We start from the raw sequence: 23,097 nt of genomic DNA, 5'->3' as shown, positions 1-23,097 counted from the left end.
CCAAGTCCCAACCCCTGGAACCTATGAATGTGACTTTATTTGGGAAAAGGGCCTTTGCAGATGTAACTGAGCTAAAGATCCTAAGATGAGATTGTCTTGGATTTAGCATGGGGACTTAAAGCCAATGACCAGTGTCCTTATAGAAGTCAGGAGGGGCAAAGACACAGACACAGGGGAGGAAGCCAAGTGAAGACAGAGGCAGACACTGGAGTGAGGCGGCCACAAGTCAAGGAATGCCTGGAGCCACCAGAAGCTGGACGAGTTAAGGACAGGTTCTCAGAGCCTTCAGAGGGAGTGTGACCCTGCCAAAACCTCTATGTTGGACTTCTGACTTCTAGAACCATGAGAGAATAAATTTCTGTTGTTTGAAGCCACCCATTTTGCAGTAATTTGTTACAACAGCCCTGGAATATAAATACAAAGGCCAACAGCTAAGTCTGCCAGGGGAGTCAGAGATGGCCTCCCAGTGGAGATGACATTAGCCCTAAGTTTTCTAGACAAGAAGGAGTGAGCTGGATAAAAACAGAGAGAGCATCTTCCAAGCAAAGAGACTTGCATGCCCAAATTCACTGAGGCATGATTCAGCAAGACATACTCAGAGCACTGCAAGTAGTTGGGAAATGTTTGGCAGAGCGGCTCCATGTGGGAGAGCAGGAGATGCAGTTGGAGTGGTGGGTCCTGGAGGGCCTTGCGGGTAAAGCCAAGAAGCTTGAAAAGAATCCCGAACACTCTGGAGCGCATTAGAGGATTTTAAGCAAGGGAGTGTCATAATCAGGTTTGCGTTCTGGGCGGATCCCTCCAACACAGCTGTAAGGGGGCCTGACAAGGGAGAGGGGGTCACTGAAGCGGTCCAGGCAAGAGGTAATGAGGGCCTGAACTCAGAGGCTAAAGAAGAAGAGATAAATCCCGGACTTTAAGTCCACCCTGGCTGACAGGGGTTCATCGGATATGAGGGTGAGGGGAAGAAAGCAACTGCAGATGACTCTAGGGTTTCTGGCTTATACAACTCAATCCTTCAAAATCGGTGTCATCTAACAAGCATAGGACACATGCAATTATTCTTGTTTTAGTTACTTACATATTTTTTAACCTAAGGATATAGATATCAGATAAACTTTAGTGTTCGAAGGTTTCTTTGTGTCTCCAACTACTTGAAACATGTCCTTCCAGGAAGCAACCAGTCCAGCCATACTTTCCATTTGGGGAAACTCGGGCAGGTGGCTGAGGTGAATGATAACCACACCCCCCACCCCCGACCCTGTGTGCCAACATTATAATCAGCGTTGTGACAACACATGAATTAAATCGCCAAGAGCGGTCAGCACAAGGAGACAAGGTTTATGGAGCTTCCTGGAAGAAAGATGGAAGATGACACATGGTGGGCTCTAGGGAACTGGGAACTCCTGGCTTGTTTACGGAACAGCTGTTAGCGAGTCCCCTCTGGCATGACTCACCCTGGCAGCCCCACCACCTTCCAGATTTCAAGTGGCCAGACTCCCCTGATGGTTCCCAAACAAGGAAACCTCAAACTGAATCCTTCGTCCACCATCTACCATCCATGATATTGGCTACAAAAGCCTGGGGGAAGGAGGTGTTCCCAGCTACACCCTTCCACTCAGGGCTCAGCTGGCCCAAAGACACTAGTCTCATTTTCTTAGGGAGCCACCTCAGGCCCTCCTTCTGTCTGCCAGCTCCTGGCTTCTGCCAAAGAAAGGAGACAGAGGGAGGGATGCTAAAGCCGGAAGAAACAAGATCTAGTATCAGGATCTGGCCCAGAGCCTGCGGACTTTGAGCAACCTCCCTGCTTCACTTAGGCCTGCCAAAATTCTGGCCCATTCCTTCTACTTTCCCACATGTGGATTATCTGCCACTCTATCAAATCACTCTGGAGTGACCCTTGTTTGGCAAAAGTTCAAAGGACACAATCACTTTAGCCAAATTCACATTAGTGCTCCATCTCTGCTCTTAGCCCAAGTCTCTGAGTCCAAGCAAAGGTCAAGAAGAAAACTCAGATAAGGACTCACCCCACTTCCTGCCATCCAAACAGGGATTAAACGAGGACAAAGGAGGCAGGGAGGCTGGCTCCAGGACTTCTAGCGGAGCTGAGGCTATGGCAGGTTGTACACCATGCCCAAGAAACATTAGCCAACCCCCAGATCTGACAAGCTTGGTGCTACTGCCAGCTTTGTTTTCTGCCTGGGCCTCCAGAGAGCTAGAAATAGCCCTGAAACACTCCATTTATGGGAAAAGGCTAAAAAATATGGAGAATGGGGTTCTAACATAGCACTTGTTGTTATCCATGAGTAATAGTAGCTACAGTCATTCCTTGGCTCCTCCTCCTTCTTCTCCTTTCTCTTTATTCCCTTCCTCCTCCTCCTTCTCCTTCCTTTTAACAAGGTCTACTTATTTTAACTCTGATTAATAATTTATATTTTTAGAATTTCAAAGGTGCCAAGCTTAGAATCACAGCATGAACTAGTTAGGAGCCTCTGTCCTCAATTAGGTATGATTGGAAAAGCAAAGACAGGGAAAAGCACAAAATGCATTCCAAATTCAGAGCCCCATTAGGTCAGTTTTGGGGCTAATACTGCATTTTCCTGATTTATCAAAGGGTGTGAAGGTGCGCCTAGGTACTACAGGGAGATAAAGTGACTATTGATGGGAAGTTCAAGTCAAATGAAAAATGGTGCTAAAGAAAGAACATCATATTAAAGTATTTATCAAGGGCTCTTCTGTGGATTAATAATATTTTCCATAGGTCAACACTGTTTGTGTGTACATGTTTTAAATCTGGGGGAAAAAAATCGGCATCTCAACAAGAAAATCTTTCCCTTTCTCGGAAGTCAGAGTGACCCTACTTGCACTCTAAATTGTTTCCAGAAGTTTAAGTTATCATTTCATACTTTTTTGATTGATCATTCACCAACCGGGACACATTTCCTCTTGGAGCTAAAACCATAGCTCACAATTTGTCCCACTGATTTCCCTGCCAAAAATCGGCCTTAGTTCAAATGATAAAATATCTTCATTGGAGAAGCACTCATGATCCATCCATTGCCCCACAGGCATTTTTCCACATTTATGATGGAGTTGGAAGATGTAGACAGTTCTAGGATTTGATACAAGTTACCCACCCATTCCCAGGATGTGATAAATGGCTCCCTGGCCAGAACTGAAGCCCGGAGTCTAAGATAATGACCCACCTATGCTCCAGAACATGCTCTCCCCATCACACATGCAGGAGGAACAAAGGCCCCCTGCTGTCCCAGAAGGAGCATCCAAGTCAATGGGAAAGTTCTACGACATGGATTCAGTGACCTGACCCACCTTCACTTACGGTGAACAACTAGAGCAATGGCAAGAAGGGCAATTATCTTCACTTCGCCTCCACTTACCAGTCATATGTCAGGGCTGTATCCATGTAGTTCCCTCAACAAGCACAACAGAGTATGCAATTAGGAACCCAGCAACTGAATAGACATTAAGCTTCCAGTAATCTCTCCTATTAATATAACCCTCCTGAAAGAATCCAAACCATCCTCCCACTGAAATAAGAAGGACAAACATATTCAACCACAGGATAGGGACTAAGACAACTATAATACATTCATATGATATATTAATCCAAATAACCCCAAATTCATGGAAAGAAATGAGTGTGTTCATCATATGGTAACTAAAGGGTAAGGGCTAAGAAAAATACAATACATCCACATGATGACATATTATGCAATTATTGAAATGATGCTCATGAGTTGTATTTAACAAGACTGGGAACTCCTCATGTTCTAAGCCTAAGTAAAGAAATAGTGACAGAAAATTAAATATGTAGAACGATTTTTTTTTTAACCATGTGACAATGTAACATTAAAATGGGGCTTACAAGAGTTTTTCTGGGAGATGAAATAATGAATGATTTACTTTCCTTCTTTATATATGACTTCCCTTTTTAGATTTTCTACACTTAGCACATTTTACTTTTATATACTAGAAAAATAAAAGTTATTTAGTTTGACAAAGCCATGGTTTTAGGGGGCTGATGATGAGAATGCTGAAGGAGGGCGTGCTGAGCTGGAAGGTGGCCAGACATCGCCAGAACTATCGTGCCGATTGCTGACCCCTATCCGGACACTGCAGGCACCAGGGGTGGAAGGGCCCAGAGTGGTGCCTGGTTCCACCCAGCATCCTGCGGTCCAAACCCTCTGGTTATGAGCAAATTCTTTCATGACTCACTACAGGCCCCTGGATTGGTCACTTCCCTTAAAATAATCCAGCTGGCAAAGAGCACACAGTGGTGTTGGGAGGATTAATTCATTCATGTTTATAGACAAGCTCTCTGAGATTCTTGGATGGGAGTCACTTCATGCTAAGGAGTGCGAATAATCGGCTGAGTACATTTCCAGGGCAAACTTCCTGCTGCGATTCTCCAAACTCGATGCAGATGCCCAAATTCAGAACAAAATTTATGTAAGTTGGCTGGTAGACCTTGCACCATTATAATAAAAATGAATTGGATGTCAAATATCTACAGCCAACTGAACACCACATCTGTCCTTCCTGAGGAATCATGAGGCTGGGTCCAACTCCAGGCCACTGATGAGCAGGATGGCTTGGCCCTAGGTGGGTGGCAACCCTTCCAAGGTTATGTGTATCTCCACCACAGGGATGGAAGTGGTCAAAAGGTGCAATGAAAATCAGTACAGGCCCACCAGCCCTGGACAAAGCAAAAAGAAAGCCAACGTGCAGAAAATCCTGCATGTGGCATCATAATGTTGGGAAAGCATAGTATTGTTGAAGAAAAGCAACAACAGCAGCTCCCCAGATGAGGAACTGACTCTGGCAAATCTGTGGATGAAGGATGGCTCGTGGAGCAGGCTGTCCCTACACCCAGACCAGCACTGAGTTCCAGCTGTGCCGGCTTCTGCTGGTAGCAAATGCCTGGGCTATGTGGGAACCATGCAGAAGCCTCCAGTGCTCCTCCAGGCCTGGGATAATGTTTTTCTTTCTCCCACCTCCCACCAGCCAGAGGACAAAGCATGATCATTTCTCAGAGAAAATGGAATGCCCAAGTCAGCCCAGAAGATCTGGAATTGCATTTCAGGGTTGTCTTGTAACCACATCCCACGGACTTCAGCTGAAAGCCAAGATAACAGAAATAAGAAAGGCCCCACAGGAGTTGGTTTTGGACATCTTCTTTCAAAGAAGTGTGATTTACAGAGATGACAAGGAGAGAAGGTGAGTTAATTCAAGGATTGCCTTGCTCCCCACATCACCCGCTCCAGTCTCTGAAACCCAAAGACAGGTAACTAAATTCACATCCTCTGCTTACCTTTCCCACAAAGGGATCCAACTCCTTTCATCTCTGGGGTTGGCACTTCCACGGACCCAATTCCAATATATATTTTACCTTGAACTATCTGGCTTGCTTGGGATAGCAGCATGTCATTCTCCTAGGATGTCATTCTCCTATTAGCCTATGAATATTAAATATACCTACCGATCTGGTCTTAGATATTAAAAAAATAGAAACGTGGATCATTTTCTCCTTAGGCATATTATGGATTAAGTTGGCTCTTACACGAACCCAACTCAGAAGTGGTAACCAAGGGAAGTGGAGACTGGCATCAGCTTTGCTCTAGACTTGGTGAACATCAGTCATGAAAACCTCACTTGGGCTGCCCCATCTGAAAGAACAGGAGACTACATGGACATACTTCTTTCCAGAAAGGTTGGGAGAACAAATGAGGTAAACACTGAAGGCATGGGGTGTCCTGGGGGGGGGCAAGTTAGCATGAATTCAGATCACTATTTCTAGCAGATAGAATGCTGACATTTGGTTTTATTGAACAGATAAAAGCCAACATGTCTACATGGTAATGATCTGAGAGAGAGAGAAAAAGAACCCAGCATGCTCCAGGTTTTGAAAGGAAGGAAATCTACCTCACTGGAACAGAGCAAAAACCAAACCTTGGCAAGCCAGAGTACAGGGGACACAGAGAAAAGGGGTGTATTCAAGATGTGGTATTTCCTCAGTGACCTCCATGATGGAGGGAGGAGATCCAGAACAAAAGGCACAGGAACAACCCTAAGATACCTCCGAACAGAGGGTACAAGGGTATGGAGGATGTTCCCCATCCTATCACCTATCCTCTCCCAAAATGGAGTCCATCCAAATTCCTTGGAAATTCCCAAGAGTCCACTTTGGGGATGACAAACCCAACAGTCATGTAGCAAAAAGAGCTGTGGCATAGAAGGTGGAGACATCTATTAATGTCAGAGAAGGGGTTATCACCAGGGCCAGGCCTTTTCCTGTTTCCTCTCAGATCTGCCCATCCTTTGCTCTAATATGTAATGTAGGAGCAGTGGTCCCTGACTCCCTCACCAACTGGATTCAGGCTAGACTCAGCCAGTGCAAGTAATGGTGGCAGACTGGCAGGTGGATGGAAAGGAGAATCCTGGGTATCGCTCCCTCCCATCTATCTGCTTCATGCAATGGCTGCAACTCCACCATGCTTCCAGTACTCCAGTACCCCTGCTAGTCCCATCTCCCACCATGCAGCTTCCACCATGGTTCCAGTACCCAGGCATGTTACTTACCTCTGAGTTGCTTCACCATCCCTGTTGAGCTCATCAGATTCAGACATCCTTCTAACTAACTTTCCCTCTATTAAATTCCCTCTGCTGAACTCCTGGGCTTTCCGATTTTCTGACTGGATCTTGACTGATGCATTTTAGGACTTAGAACCTCTATACTATTGGTGTCTACCCCAAATCTCCATGGGCCTTACCATACAGTGGGGAGATCCAAATTCCAACTGCCAGCACCTATACCTCTTTGCCTAAAGACTTGTTTTGGTAGTTTGGAGCTTTTCTGCTATGTGCATGTTGATGGCAGGCCAGAAGTGCAGGAGGATGCACACATGCACAAACACACACACACAAACACACAGCACCCCTCCTTGGTGACCGATGGGAGCTCTCTCCTCACTCAGGCAGTAAAACTGTGAAGTGCCTTTTCTAGCTCAGGTCCCAGAATTTCCCAGCAGAAGCAGCTCCTGTTGAACTTGATTGACAAGGCACCCTTTGCCGGTTACCTTCCCTCCTCTGTCACTTTGTCACCCCACTATGGGGGTTTTAACTCTCGAAATAAATTTTGCCCCTGAATCCTTGGCTCAGGGTCCGCATCTGGGGGAACCTTAAGTAAGGACCCTCTTTTCTTTTCTTCTTAGTTCCTCATTCTTCGTGGGAGTGGAGAAAGTCACATCCAGGGAGAACTCAGTGATGGGACTGCAGACGCTCTGAGTGAAAAGTCCTTGTTCACCAGCTGGAGCACAGCTGAGTGGGCCACGGTGCTGGGGGGAAGACGAGAGGTTCCTGAAACCTCCTCTAGCCTGGGTCATGACTGGTAGGAGAGCATCGTCTTGAGGTCTCTGTTTTCTCTGTCCACAAAAGAGCAATCCCACCTGCTTTCCTTGGGAGCTTTCTTCCTGACCATCTTGTCAAAAGAATCACAGGGAGCCAGGACATCTCCTGACCCTGGAGGAATTTTTTAAACCAACACTTGGTTTTCTGGCCCATGACGGGGAAGAGAACAGAGGAACCTGAAGGGCTTATGTGTGCTTCCAGTGAATTCTAGGGAAGTGAAATAATGACCTTGGCCCAGACAGCAAAAGACAAATTTAATTTACATGCTTCAGGCCGTATATGGAAAAATCATTTAGACCGAAAAAAGAAAAGTCTAAACTGCAAGTCAATAGTGGCAAACATCACACATCCCGATGGTATGTGCTGGCCTTCATTTGCTAGTCTGCCATTCCAACATTCTCCATCATTGCACATATTTGGGCCTTGTGTTTTCCATGAGGGTCTGGTCTGAAATACCATCCTGAAAGTGCCCAGCCTTCGCTCTGAGGCTAGAGCCTCTACTTCGGCTCCCCCACCACGCTATTGCAAGGGCTGTCCCATCTCTCTAGCTTCTCCTCCATAACACAGTCCTCGGGACTGTCCTTATTTGTAACTTCTTAATTTAGACCTGGGCCAGCAGAAATGTATACAATGAGAGCAGAGGGATGGTCTTATTTTAGCCAGCACTTCTGATGCTGAGAGTAGGCTGTCAGCTGAAGAGGACCAGAGCCCCCCATCTGATGGCTGGGGCCACCCGAGGAGGCTCTCCTTGGGATGAGTAATTCCCATGCTCCACAAAGGGATATGTTTATGGACACATTCTGTGCTTCTCTGGCTTCCCTCTCCATGCAGCCCAAACCACCCCAGAGACTGTAAGGAAAGCAAAGTCTTCTGGATAAGAGGATGCCAGGTTTATTTTGAAACCCAAAGATTTAAAGGGATGCCCAGAATCAGAAACCCTCAGTCCCCTCCTAACACACACACACACATACACACACGCAGAGAGACAGAGGGAGGAAGAAACAGTCAGAGACAGAGGCAGAGACACAGAGAGACTGTCCTGGGGCAGCTGTACTCTAAGGCCAGGAGCGTAGTCAAAGCAAGTTTAAGAAGCAGCCAGGGCCAGGACGCCTGGCACTTTCCTAGCACACACTTTGCCACAGAATGTTGCCACCCCAAATAAATTCCTGCAACTTTAAAACTCACTATCTATCTCATTAAACTGTTCTGCTCTTGGCCGTATACTTAACTCTGAAATCTCTATAGAACTTAGGAAGTTCTACATGTGGCGGTTCCCAAACTTTCTCGGTTCACGGTACCCTAAATGTCTCCATAATTTCTACACAATGCCCTAGGCTAGAAGAAACACTTAACAGTTCTATTTAAAGAGTAGTTGAGTCCAAATAAATTAGTAAGTATTTCCTTAGTATGTCCTAACAACGTTAGTAGCCATTTCGGAAAAAAATACACACAAATTGAAGGAAAAAATATTTTCTTTCATTCTCAGCCTTAACGACTTACTAAAAGGATGGGCTCGCCTGCTGGGCACTATTCCACTTAGCCAATCTTGGAGTCAGACTGGACATGAGCCCTCTCGCCTCCTATTCCACGACGGCTTTGTGCAGAACTGGTACCGCAAGCACTGAGAACTCAACCTCATGAAGACAGGATGACATTGAAAAGCTTATCACGTGTGTTAATGCCAACACAGCCAAGGTGGTAGCTCATGTGGTGTCTGACAGACATCAGGTACTGTTGGGCTTCCCTCAAAAATGTGCACAAATTCCACAACACCTCCGTGACACCCTGGGGGTTTCTTATGGCACCGTTAGGAAAATGCTGCCTTTCTGCCTTAAGAAACAGTCTCAACATAATGAAATTATCCATGACTCTCTCCTGAATGTGTGTGTGTGTGTAAAGAAGCCCATAACCAAAACAGATACAAGGTCACACATGAATCAAAGCTCCCAAGAAAAGGTCTGGAAGTGCACAAACCAAACTGTAACTATGGCTACCTCTAGGGAGACAAATAACATTTGGAGGAGATGAGAATGGGGGAGCCCTGCATTTTATCTATAATGTGGAACTTTTCCTAAGGAGAATGTTTTTCCTGTATAATATTTATAAACAAAAAACCCCACAATGTACCCATACCCAAAAACTTTACCTACACCACCACTTCACATAGGGCTAAATTCTGTGCAGAGAGGGTCAGTCCCAAACTCCCGTGGAGGGACTTAGTCACTAATGGACTCAGCCGGGTTCTGTGTTCCACTGACAGGCAAACGTGTCTCACTTACTACTCCTCACGACATTTCCCTCTTCAGGAAACTTCCATCTTTTCTCACTTCCCACAATAGTGACTCTCAAGGTGATAGAATCAACTGTGGGTTTTTCCACACTAACCCCTCCAGCCGCCTTCCCGGAGTCTAACTGCTCACACCCCACTCACGTCGTGACACTGTGGCAGAGAAGGCCACTGTCCTCTGGTAGTCCTGGAGACTGCTGGCAAGGACCATATATCCCAACCTGCCCTTCCTCTAGATGGAGCCATGGAGCAGGATCCCACCAATGAGGGAAAGGGATGCAGAATCCCAAAATTCCAAATTTAAGTCCTTAACTACTCCTAAGAAGACATCTCCATTCTAAAGTCAAACGGGATTAACTCCACAGTCCCCTCGCTACATCCGTTTCTCTGCTCCTTCGCTTACCCATTTCCCTTGGCAAGACTGCCTCAGGAAAGGACATGAGGTGAGAAACAGAAGCCTCTCCCTGAGAGATAGCAGAAGCACAGTGAGAGCCAGAGTGGGGGTGAGGGATGGAGAGAAAGAGGAGAGAAACAGATGAGCCAGAGCTGAAAACAATGAATAAAAAATACAAGAAAGTAACAATCAGTAAAAACACAAAATGAATAAAATAAAACAAAATAAAATAAAGTAAATAAAAGTGCATAAAAATTGTCAGTGGGGGGGGTGGTGGTGGGCTTTCAGTAACAATTCAACTTTGTAAGCTGTGTTTCACCACGGAGCTCCATCCTATAGAGTGACCTGTTCTACTGCCTTATTACCAAACCTGAGAACTTCCAAGGAAGCAGGCATGAATGATGTGGCACCATGGGATTTGAGAGGGGACCAGCCCTCAGTCAGTCGGTCCTTATCACTTGAAGTAAGGGGCCGGTCTGCGAACCAAGGGGCCTGACTCCTCCAGAAGGCCCTGTAGTGTGGGATAGAATCAGCTTTTTTCCTGACAGTTAGTCCTCAGTTCATGCAGAAACACAGGACGGAACGAAGGCCCAGAATGGCCCCCAGCATTCAGAAACTCAGCCTTAATAGTGAGGGGCCATGAAACACCCAGAAAATAAAGCTGATTAGGGACTGTCGGCACCGATGCAAATATAAGGCTTTCAGCAGTGGCCCCAGGCTCAAGCCTCACCTTAGCTCCTTAGGACTGATGACTGACGTGACTCTCTAGCAAACCGAGTCATTTCCTGCCCCCACTGTATCCCTGTGCCAATGGGGAACCTTTTTAACCCTTAAGAAGAGTCTGCGAGAATAAGATTTTTTTTTCTTTGACACTCAAGTGGTCAAGTCATTTAGTAGCTTCAAAGAGGGCCTGAGGGAACTTTATTCTGTTCGGCTGGAACACCCAACAGACCACCGAGGGCCTTTGAGGAAAGCCGGGGCCAGACCCCTTTGGCCCAGAGTGAGGGCCCAGACAGACCCATCCCTCCCTGGGTCCCCTTTCTCCCCCGAGCTCTCTGACAGTCCCGAGCTTCCTGTTGCTGTTGTCCCAGCCTCCTCGTCAAAGGCCCTACAATTATGCATAATTTATTCCACATGTTTGTTTGTTACGCCTGCCAGAGGCATCTGTCGTAAATGTTTCAATACTTTAACTTTAGATGAGTTTTCTTTTGAAATAATTGTCCCCAGGGTGGTGCACTGTACAGTAAATTAACACCCATCTATCCACAGGCCTCCTCTTGGCACAGGTTCCAGCTTCAACACTCCCTATAAAACAGTCATTAAACGCAGCATCGCTGGCCACGCTGGCCTGCAAAGGGAGGACAGGTGCCGCATCCACACTGGATAAACAATTGGTTAAACTCCCGGGACCAGTTCAATAGGAGTTTGTTTTAGAGTCCTTTTAGTGGTACGTTTTACAGGAAAACTCACTTTTAAGACTCACATTTGCCATCTCCCCAGCTTGCTGCATACTCTTGCCCCTTGACACAAAAGTCCATTTCCCCGCCTCCTTGAAACCATCAGTTATCTGCTCCCAGCTCTGTCGCTCCAATCACCTCCCCGCCCCGTGACACTCGTGCTGTCTCTCCGACACACACATACGAACACCCACTCACCTGTGCTCACACAAACATTGACAACGACTCACAAGCAGTCGCCCATTAGGTTAATGGTGGGCATTCTTAGGCTTTTTGCCAAATTGTTATTTCTCCGCCCCAGTAAGAGCCTCACCTCCCCAAAGCAAGGGCTGGGCTAGTCAGGCTCTGTGTCTAGTCAGCTACGTGCCCATCCTCTGCCCTTGCTCTCAGATCCACTCTCTGCCATCCCCTTCCTCAGCTCGGTATTGCAGGGTACTAACCCCTGAAAATGATATTCCCCAGACTGAAGTCAACAACCGACTTTGAGTTGGGTTTGGCCAATGAGGGTGGGGGGGGTACTGGTGGGAGACAGGAGGGCGGGAGGGGAGACTCACTCTCCCCATCTGCTTCAGAAGGCATCTCCAGAAGTGGCTGCACCTCCTGCAGGGTTCTGGCCCCCACTGGGTGGTCCCGGGGCCCAGCTTCTGGTAATCCCACCTCCCTCCTTGTCTTTCCAGTCCTAAGAGTGGCAGCAAATCCCTGTGGCTGCCTCACTGTTCCGGGATTTTTTCCCCCTACTTGCCTGGTTCGAACACCTCTGTAATTAGGTCCTGGTATTGTTTTCCCTCGACTGGCAAATGCTCTGCTTTCTGAGTGTACCCCAGCTAATATAAAGTTTATTGGGGGGAAGAAAAAGGAGGCATGGGCTAGAATTAGAAGGGGCTGAGTGAAAGGTCAGAGGGATGAGAGGAATGATTGGGACTGCTCCCCAACCCTGCCATCCATAGCACCTTGCCATTTGTGCTCAGAGCTTTATCATTCTGCAAAAACAGAAAAATCTTGCCCCAGAGGGAAACTTGAGAAAACGTCCAAATCTGTCCAGGACAGACTAGTCCAGAAAAGATTTAAACTGATCCAGGAAAAAAGAACAAAAAGAGCCTATTCTTTTATTAAAAGTCTCAGACTCTATATTCTTCCTTGGAAACACAGCATATATATCTGTGTGTATGTTCCTGAATTTTCCCTACTGTCTGTTGAACCTCCTGCTGTAAATTGAGCTAATTCGACTCACTGTTGTCCTCAGCGGAGATAGAGCATCACCCCGTGAGCACTTACACAAAAAGAAACAATAGGGCAGCAAGTTTGTCTCATACCCATCTTTCCAATGAATACCCCTGTCCTTTTTGCCTTTAGTACAAGAAAGAAGAAGCAAGCATGACTATTTAGTAGTGTTTGAGGATATGTTGAGGGAAAACATTTAAAAAATAGAGGAGCACAGTGCTCAAGAACATCACTCTGAGTCAGACCACCTGGCGCATACTCTGGCTTTGCCACATATTAGCACCGAGCAAATGGTTTTGTTCTTTAATCCTCAGGCTTCTCATGCATAAACTGGATATGATAATGGTTTTGAGACTTAAATGTAATAAAACACATAAAGCTTTACACACAGTAAGCACCCCAAAAATATTACTCCTAATTTTGTCATTACTACTATCCTTGCTATGCCCATGCCCTTGAAAATCATAAGAATAGATGTAAGAAGCCTAAAAAAGACCCATTTTAAACCCAAGGACACCTACAGATTGAAAGTGAGGGGATGGAGAAACATTTATCATGCAAATGGACGTCAAAAGAAAGCTGGAGTAGCAACACCTCTATCAGACAAACTAGACTTCAAAACAAAGACTGTAACAAGAGACAAGAAGGACACCATATAATCATAAAGGGAACGATCCAAAAAGAAGATCTAACAATTGTAAATATTTATGCACACAACATGGGAGCACCCAAATATTAAAAAGTTATTAACAAACATAAAGGAACTAATCAATAAAAATGCAATAATAGGGGACTTTAACACCCCCTTTACATCAATGGACAGATCATCTAAGCAGAGAAAATCAACAAGGAAACAATGGCTTTGAATGACACACTGGGCCAGATGGATTTCACAGACATATTACAGAACATTTCATCCTAAAACAGCAGAATACACATTCTTTACAAGTGCACATGGAACATTTCCAGAATAGATCACATTTTAGGTCACAAAACAAGTCTCAACAAATACAAAAAGATTGAAATCATACCATGCACCTTTTCTGACCATAACACTATGAAACTAGAAGTCAACCACAAGAAAAAATTTGGAAAAAACACAAATACATGGAGGCTAAATAACATGCTAAAAAACAATGAATGGGTCAGCCAGGAAATCAAAAAGAAATTAAAAAATACATGGAAACAAATGAAAATGAAAATGCAACAGTCCAAAATCTCTGGAATGCAGCAAAAGTGATCCTAAGAGGGAAGTATAGAGCAATACAGGCCTACCTCAAGAAGCAAGAAAAATCTCAAATAAATAACCTAACATTACATCTAAAGGAGCTAGAAAAAGAACAACAAATGAAGCCTAATGCCAGCAGAGGAAGGAAATAAAAAGATTAGAGCAGAAATAAATGATAGAGAAACTAAAAAAAAAAACCAGCAAAACAGATCAATGAAACCAGGAGCTGGTTCCTTGAAAAAATTAATAAAATTGATAAACCTGTAGCTAGATTTATCAAAAAAAGAAGAGAGAAATGACTCAAATCAATAAAATCACAAATGAGAGAGAAAAAATCACAACCAATACCACAGAAATACAATTATAAGAGAATATTATGAAAAAATATATGCCAAAAAATTAGACAACCACGAATAGACAAATTTCTAAAAACACATAACTACCAAAACTGAAACAGGAAGAAATAGAAAACTTGAACAGATGATAACCAGCAAAGAAATGGAATCAGTAATGAGAAAACTCCAAACAAACAAAAGTCCACGGCCAGATGGCTTTACAGGTGAATTCTACCAAACATTTAAAGAAGAGTTAATACCCATTCTTTTCAAACTATTCCAAAAAATAGAAAAGGAAGGAAAACTTCCAAATTCATTCTATGAGGCCAGCATTACCCTGATAGCAAAACCAGACAAAGACTCCACTAAAAAAGAGAATTACAGGCCACTATCCGTGATGAACATCGGTGCCAAAATTCTCAATAAAATACTATCAAAATGAATCCAACAGTACATTAAATCATTCACCACGATCAAGTGGGATTTATTTCTGGGTTGCAAGGGTGGCTCAACATTCCCAAGTCAATCAACGTGACACACCACATTAATAAAAAAAAAGATAAGAACCATATGATCATTTCAATAGATGCAGAAAAAGCATTTGATAAAGTACAACATCCACTCATGATAACAACCCACAACAAAGTATATATATATGTTGAGGAACATACCTCAACATAATAAAGGCCATATATGAAAAACCCACAGCTATTATCATCTAGGAAAAACTGAGAGCTTTTCCTCTGCGGTCAGGAACAAGACAGGGATGTCCACTCTCACCATTGTTATTTAACATAGTACTGGAAGTCCTAGCCAAAGCAATCAGACAACAAAAAGAAATAAAAAGACATCCAAATCAGCAAGAAAGAAGTGAAACTTTCACTATTTATGGATGACATGATACCCTATAGAGGAAACCCAAAAGACTCCACCAAAAAACTGCTAGAACTGATTAACAAATTCAGTAGAGTCGCAGGATACAAAATCAATGTACAGTAATCTGCTGCATTTCTATACACCAATAACTAAACAGCAGAAAGAGAAATTAAGGTATCAACCCCAGTTACAATTACACCAAAAACTGTAAGATACCTGGGAATAAATCTAACCAAAGAGGTAAAAGACCTGTACTCTGAAAACTATAAAACACTGATGAAAGAAATTGAAAAACACAAAGAAATGGAAAAATATTCCATGCTCATGGGTTGGAAGAACAAATATTGTTAAAATGTCTATATTACCCAAAGCAATCTACACATTTAATGCAATCCCTATCAAAATACCAACAGCATTTTTCACAGAGCTAGAACAATCCTAAAATTTGTGTGGAACCACATAAGACCCCAAATAGCCAAAGCAATCTTGAAAAAGAAAAGCAAAGCTGGAGGCATCACAATTCCAGACTTCAAGTTATAGTACAAAGCTGTAGCAAGCAAGACAGTATGGTACCAGCACAAAAATAAACACAGCCATCAATAGAACAGAATAGAAAATCCAGAAATGAACCCACAACTATATGGTCAATTAATCTTTGACAAAGCAGGAGAGAACATCCAATGGAAAAAAAAAACAATCTCTTTAACAAATGATGTTGCCAAAATTGGACATCAACATGCAAAAAATGAAACAGGACCACTTTCTTACACCATACACAAAAATAGGTGCAAAAGGGATGAAAGACCTGAAACCATAAAAATCCTAGAGGAAAACACAGGCAGTAACCTCTTTGACATCAGCTATAGCAACTTCCCTCTAGATATGTCTCCTGAGACAAGGGAAACAAAAGCAAAAATAAACTACTGGAACTTCATCAAAATAAAAAGTTCCTACACACTGAAGGAAACAATCAACAAAACTAAAAGGCAACCTACTGAATGGGAGAAGATATTTGCAAATGACGTATTCAATAAGGGGTTAGTATCCAAAATATATAAAGAATTTATGTGGTCCATATATACAATGGAATATTACTCAGCCACAAGAAAGAATGAATACCCAACTTTTACATCCACATGGATGGAACTGGAGGAGATGATGCTAAGTGAAATAAGTCAAGCAGAGAAAGTCAATTATCATATGGTTTCTCTTATTTGTGGAACATAAGGAACAGCATGGAGGACATTAGGAGAAGGAAGGGAAAAATGAAGGGGGGGAATCGGGGGGAGAGATGAACCATGACAGACTATGGACCCTGAGAAACAAACAGGGTTTTAGAGGGGAGGAGGATGGGGGGATGGGTTAGCCCAGTGATGGGTATTAAGGAGGGCACGTACTGCATGGAGCACTGGGTGTTATACGAAAACAATGGATCGTGGATCACCACATCAAAAACTAATGATGTATTGTATGGTGACTAACATAACATAATAAAAAAAAAATCTATTAATATGATAAATTCTATTAATGGACTTAAATACTGAACTGTACTCATATTTCTGGAATAAACCTTCTTTAATCATTAAAGAAAAGAATTTATAAAAGTCAACATCCCAAAAATGAATAATCCAATTAAAAATGGGCAAAAGACATGAATAGACATTTTTCCAAAGAAGACATACAAATGGCCAACAGACATGAAAAGATGCTTAACATCACTGATCATCAAGGAAATACAAATCAAAACTACAATGAGATGTCACTTCATACCTGTCAGAAAGGCTAAAATAAAAAATGGAAGAAACAACAAGTGTTGGTGAGGATGTGGAGAAAAAGGAACCCTCTTGCACTGTTGGTGGGAATGCAAACTGGTGCAGCCACTCTGAAAAACAGTATGGAAGTTCTTCAAAAAGTTAAAAATAGAACCACCCTATGATCCAGCAATTGCACTACAAGGTATTTACCCAAAGGATACAAAAATACTAATTCAAAGGTATACACGCACCCTGATGTTTATAGCAGCATTATCTACAATAGCCAAATTATGGAAACAGCCCAAGTGTCCATCAACTGATGAATGGATAAAGATGTGGTGTATATATGCAATGGAATATTACTCAGCCATCAAAAAGAATGAAGACTTACCATTTGCAATGACATGGGTGGAGCTACAGAGTATTACACTAAGCAAAGTCAGTCAGAGAAAGACAAATACCATATGATTTCATTCATATGTGGAATTTAAGAAACAAAACAAATGAGCAAAAGGGTAAAAAAAAAAAGAGAGAGAGAGGAAGAGGCAAACCAAGAAACAGATTCTTTACAGAGAACAAACTGATGGTTACAGAGGGGAGGTGGGTGGGGGGATGGGTTAAGTATGTGATGGGGATTAAGGAGTGCACTTGTTGTGATGAGCACCAGGTATTGCATGGAAGTGTTGAATCACTATATTGTACACCTGAAACTAATATTATACTGTAAGTTAACTAACTGGAATTTAATTTAAATAAAAACTTTTTTAAAAGGCATATATAAAAAAAATAGTTGTAAGAATATCCAAATTAACAACATCTAAGACAAATAAGAGACAGTCTATGCCCCAAAGTTCTGGGCTAATGACCAACATCATCTCTCACATAAACAAAGAAAGTCACCAATTTTCAGAAGTGCAGAGGCTATAATCCACTCTCCTAATGTGACCCCTGCAGCAGAAGAGGCCCAGAGAAAAGTTCAGCTACCTGATGAGAGTACCATGACCCTGCCAACCTTGGGACATACCGTATTGTCCCTCCCCAATGTGGACATGTAGTTACCACCTCATTACAATATAGAATGTTTCATATCAGTATCATGTTGATGTGATATAAATTGTTCTCTGGGAAGCCTTATAGAGAGAGAAAAAAAAGCAATGGGCCACAGCTAACACCATACTTAACAGTGAAAGGCTAGTTTTTTTTTTTCTCCTAAGATCAAGAACAAGACAAGGAAGTCTGCTCTCATCACTTCTATTCAACATTGTACTAGAGATTCTAGTCAGGGCAATTAGCTGGAAAAAGAGGAGCTGGGCGGGGAGAGAAAGAAATAAAATGCATCCAGATTGGGGAAGGAAGATATAAAACTATCTCTATTCACAGATGCCATGATTTTATAAATAGAAAATCCTAAGGAATCCACTAAAAACTATTAGAATTAAAAAATGAGCTCAGCAAAGGTATGGGATACAAAATCAATATACAAAAAAAATCAAGGGGCCCATAGGTGGCACAGTTGGTTGAGCATCTGACTCTCGGTTTCAGCTCGGGTCATGATCTCAGGGTCATGGGATTGAGGCCCGTGTCAGGCTCCAAGCTCAGAGAAAAGTCTGTTGGAGTTTCTCTCTCCCTTGCCCTCTGCCCCTCCCTGTGCTCACTGGCATGCTCTCTCTCTCTCTAAAATAAATAATTTTTTTAAAAAAATCAATTGTATTTCTATATGCTCACAATGAACAATGAAAAATTGAAATTAAGAAAACAATTACATTTGCAATAGCATCAAAAGGAATAAAATACTCATAAACAAATTCAACAAAATATGTACAAGACTTATACACTGAAAATATAAAACACTGTTGAAAGAAACTAAAAAAGATCTAAATAAAAAGATATACCATGTTCATAGATTATAAGACTTTAAATACTTCCTAAATTAATCTACAGATGCAACTCAATCCCTATCAAAAATCCTAGCTTGGGTTTTTTGCAGAAATTGACAAGCTGGTCATGAAATTCATATGGAAATGCAAGACACCCAGAATTGTCAAAACAATTTTGAAAAAGAAGCACAAAGTCAAAGTTACATTCCCAATTTCAAACCTCATTACACGGGTGTAGTAATTAAGACAATGTGGCACTAGTATAAGGACAGATATATAGGTTAATGGAATAGAACAGAGTGTCCAGAAATAAACTCTTACATTTATGGTAAATAGATTTTTGATGAGGGTGTCAATATAATTCAATGGGGAAAACAGTCTTTCAACTAAGAGTCCTAGGACAATTGAATATCTACATGCAAAAAAAAAAAAGAAAAGAAAAGAAAAAAGAATTTGGACCCCTATTTCCCTTTGGGAAATAGTACGGCAGTTCTTCAAAGTATTAAATATGCAGCTACCATGAGACCCAGTAATTCCACTCTTATGTATATAACCAAGAGAAATGAAAACATACATCCACACAAAAACTTGTACACAAATATTCATAGCACCATTATTCATAATAGCCAAAAAGTAGAAGCCATCCAGATGTCCATCAAGTCATAAATGAGGTATATCCACAATATGGAACGTTATTTGGCAATAAAAAAGAATTAAGTACTGATGTAGCTAAAACACAGATGAATCATGAGAACATTTTGCCAAATGAAAGAAGATAAATACCACATTTTGTATGATTCCACTGACATGAAAGTCCAGAATAGGTAAATCCATAGAAACAAAAAGTAGATAATTGTTTCCCAGAGCTTGGTAAGTACTGGGTAGAGGGTTTCTTTTGGGGGTGATAAAAATACTTTAAACTTAGATGGTGCAAATGGCTGCACAAATCTGCGAATATACCAAAAACTAATGAATTGTAATTTTAAATGGGTGAATTTTATGGTCTGAGATGTTTTTAAAAATGGGCTCGGTACCTTCAAACTTAAAAAGAAGTATAAGAGCAATGGGCCTTGGGGATCAAGTGAAGCTGAGTTTGACTACCAGCTTCCCCACAAGTTATGTGATCTTTGGCAAATTCCCATATGGATCTGGGTCTCAATAAATGGTAGATAATCATCTAAAAGGAAGGAAAGTAAGGAGAGGTGGGGATATGCAGCGTGAAGGTCACAGTGAAGGCAGAGCCAAGATGATGAAAGACGCATATCCAAGACCACCAGCTAGACTTTGGGTCTTAGTCCCTGTCTATTCCCCAGCAGAAGGTGCCTTTCCTAAATATCCCACACATGAGGGGCTCCCAGAGCCATGTTATGCCGTAGGCATTGACCTTGACTCTTCCCAGAGGCAAGAGCAGCATCCCTCCCATCAGACAGCAACATGTGCTCCTCCCATCATCTCCCACCTTTGGCTAGATTTACAGCAAGAACAGAATATTTACAGTATTAACAGAATGGAGGGAACACAAGAAGGATGTTGACAATCAAATTCCAGGCCATTTTCATCTTGCACTGCTCATCTGGGAAGGTCATTTTCTCCCCAGTGCCCATAAGACATTAGATGCTTTGAGCTTTGCATTCTAGACAGTGTAATGGAAATAGATGTTGAATGCTAAAACATAAACATATGTATCATTCATAATGCATTCAGATGTTTTTCAATTATTCATGGTTCCTGAAAGTTATGTGACCTATCATGCATATATACCCAAGCAAAATTTATATTAGAACCACAGCCTCAATGTACGCAATTCCAGCTCCTTGGCATTCCCGTCTATGGAATTAAAATTAAATGAGTCAGTGGTCAATAAAAGTTACATGTGATTTCCATAAAATTATCCATTGTATATTGCTCTGGGGTGGAGAAAGAAGGTTGACTGGAGTTGCCGAAGCTGACAGAACACAGAATGCTTGCTTTCTAATGAGGGTGATGGTGATGATTAGGCTTTCCTAAGAATGAATTCATTATTTCCCCGAATAATTGGTGGTCTTGGACTTACTTTTCGTCTAGAAAAAACAAAAAAACTCAGAGGGTCACCTTACTTCTCTTCTGTTTAAATCCTGTTTTCTTTAAGAGAAAAAAAAAGAGAGAGAGAAAGAAGAAAAAAAGCCAATGTTCTGGGCTCAAAAACATCACATTCTTCTGTTTTGGTGCTTGAATAAATTTGCATGTTAACATGAATGGTTCCAACTTTAAGAATGTAAAATTAAATGAAATTTGAATTCAAATCCAAGATGGAGAAAAGACACATGCAAAAACAACAGATTTCCGATCTTGTTGATTTTTTTCAGGAGCCAGATTAGGAAAGACATAAACACACACACACACACACACACACACACACACACACACACACACACACACACACACACACACACACACACACTTGGTTTCAAAGCCGGGTGGCGCTCAGAGGAGACAGGCGGTGCCAAAGAGGAGCCCCCCACTCCGTACCCCCAGCTCACACACGTTATGAGTATTTACAGATCACAGCACAGATTCTGAAGTTCTGTTTTAATGTCTGAATGCCACCCTAAAACTCAGAAATAGGACTTAGAAGACATGCTCACCATCACATTCCTACTTGTGAAGGCCCACCCAGATAAAATGAAATATAAGGAACATTCTATGAGTAGCTCAAGTGAGCATAGGCATGAATTTGCCTCTGCCAGCCTGAAGATCCATTTCTTGCTTGGACTCCTTCATTGCACTGGAAAGGCAGTATTGCATATTGGCTAAATGCACTGACTGTCAGAGATGGACTGGGGTTGGAATCCCAGATCCACACACCATTTACGGGCTGGGTGACCGCTGGCAACTGACTTAAGCTATGAACATAACTTTTTTCATTAGTTTTCATTTACCTAACAAGAGTGCCAGCCTCCTAAATTTATTGTGAGAATAAAATATAATGCGCTGAGAACAGCATCTAGCCTGGAGCAAGCATTCAACAAGGGTTAGCTGCCATTGTGCTAGTTGGTATGGTGGTAGTTATCATTATTCGATATTTAGGTGATGGAGGCTGGAGGAACTGAGCCAGAAACTGAGCCAGAAACTGTTTCTTTCTTCTCCAACCTGCTCTCCCATTTTGTCTACACACTGCCACCCAGGAGAGAGAAACAAATCAAGTCACGGCAAAACCCTGATCCCCATAAACTCTGAGTGCAGGTCGACGGGAAGTGTCATGAATCATTCCCTCCTGTCACATTCCCATCAACCCCATCTCCCAGTCTAGTCTCTGTCCATGAAGGCACTCCAAATGAGATGACAACAGGATTTTAAGAAATAAAGAAGACTTAGTGAGCAGCAAGGGCCCGCATCTTACCTCTTCTTCATTCTCTGTCATATTGGTACTCAATTTCTGGACAACCGACTTGCCACTCGCCTTCAACATTTTCTCTCGAACTTTGGTTTCATATTCAGGCCGGGAGTGTTCCTAAAACCCAAGAGTCAATGCATAGTTAGTAAACAGGCAGATGAGTGACCCTGGCCTATGGGTTATAACCAGACACCACAAGTACAATAGGCAGGACTTAGGATCAAATGCTATTAGACGTGAACTGTTACACCACACACGATCACGAGGAGTCTAGACCAGAAACACAATGTGGGGGAGAGAGGGGGGACACACAACAGTTGTTACCACACTGAAAACCAAACCTGGGCACGTTCCTGGGGATGGGGCCGGTGTTGAGAAAGGAGAGAGGAAACGTTAACTGGGCAACTGAAACAAACAGAAGCGTCTGGTCATCCTACTAAATATCCTCATACCTCAAACTGTAAGTTTCAATAAGCCAAATCCCAGCTAGAGAAACAGACGTGCCCCACAGCTGGGAGTTAGGGCAATGACAAAAATTCTTCCTGCTCCATTATTCTGAAAGCTAAAATGGCAACCAATAAACATCAAAGTTAAAGATGGCCATAGGGAATCTTAAAACTCACTTGCCTGAACCTGTTTCCTGTACAGCCTAGGTGAGTAACTCATTGGCAAGTACACCAATGCTCAAGAGATATCACTGAGCCATTCAGCAATACAAACGTGAATAGTGAGTCACCAGGCACGGGAAAGAGCACCTAACTAATCAAGAGGACTATGGTCAAATCAATGCAGATGCTGAAGCAGGAAAATGCATGACTTACTTCAAAGAGAATTTAACAGTGTACACCTGGTCTCATTGGCAGGTTTTCC

General features: G+C 42.6%; 1 protein-coding gene across 1 annotated transcript in view; it reads right to left on the bottom strand.

Annotated features, from left to right (window-relative positions):
- ANO2 (anoctamin 2) overlaps nt 1–23,097 on the bottom strand; it is a 378,292-nt gene that overhangs the window by 145,975 nt on the left and 209,220 nt on the right. The window contains exon 14 of the mRNA XM_027593890.2: nt 22,234–22,344. Within this exon, the coding sequence (XP_027449691.1) occupies nt 22,234–22,344 (111 nt within the window). The remainder of the gene's footprint in view (nt 1–22,233; nt 22,345–23,097) is intronic.

This window comes from Zalophus californianus, chromosome 9 (assembly GCF_009762305.2).
Source record: "Zalophus californianus isolate mZalCal1 chromosome 9, mZalCal1.pri.v2, whole genome shotgun sequence".
NCBI classification, from domain to species: Eukaryota; Metazoa; Chordata; class Mammalia; order Carnivora; family Otariidae; genus Zalophus; species Zalophus californianus.
This window is presented reverse-complemented; position numbering and strand designations above follow the sequence as displayed.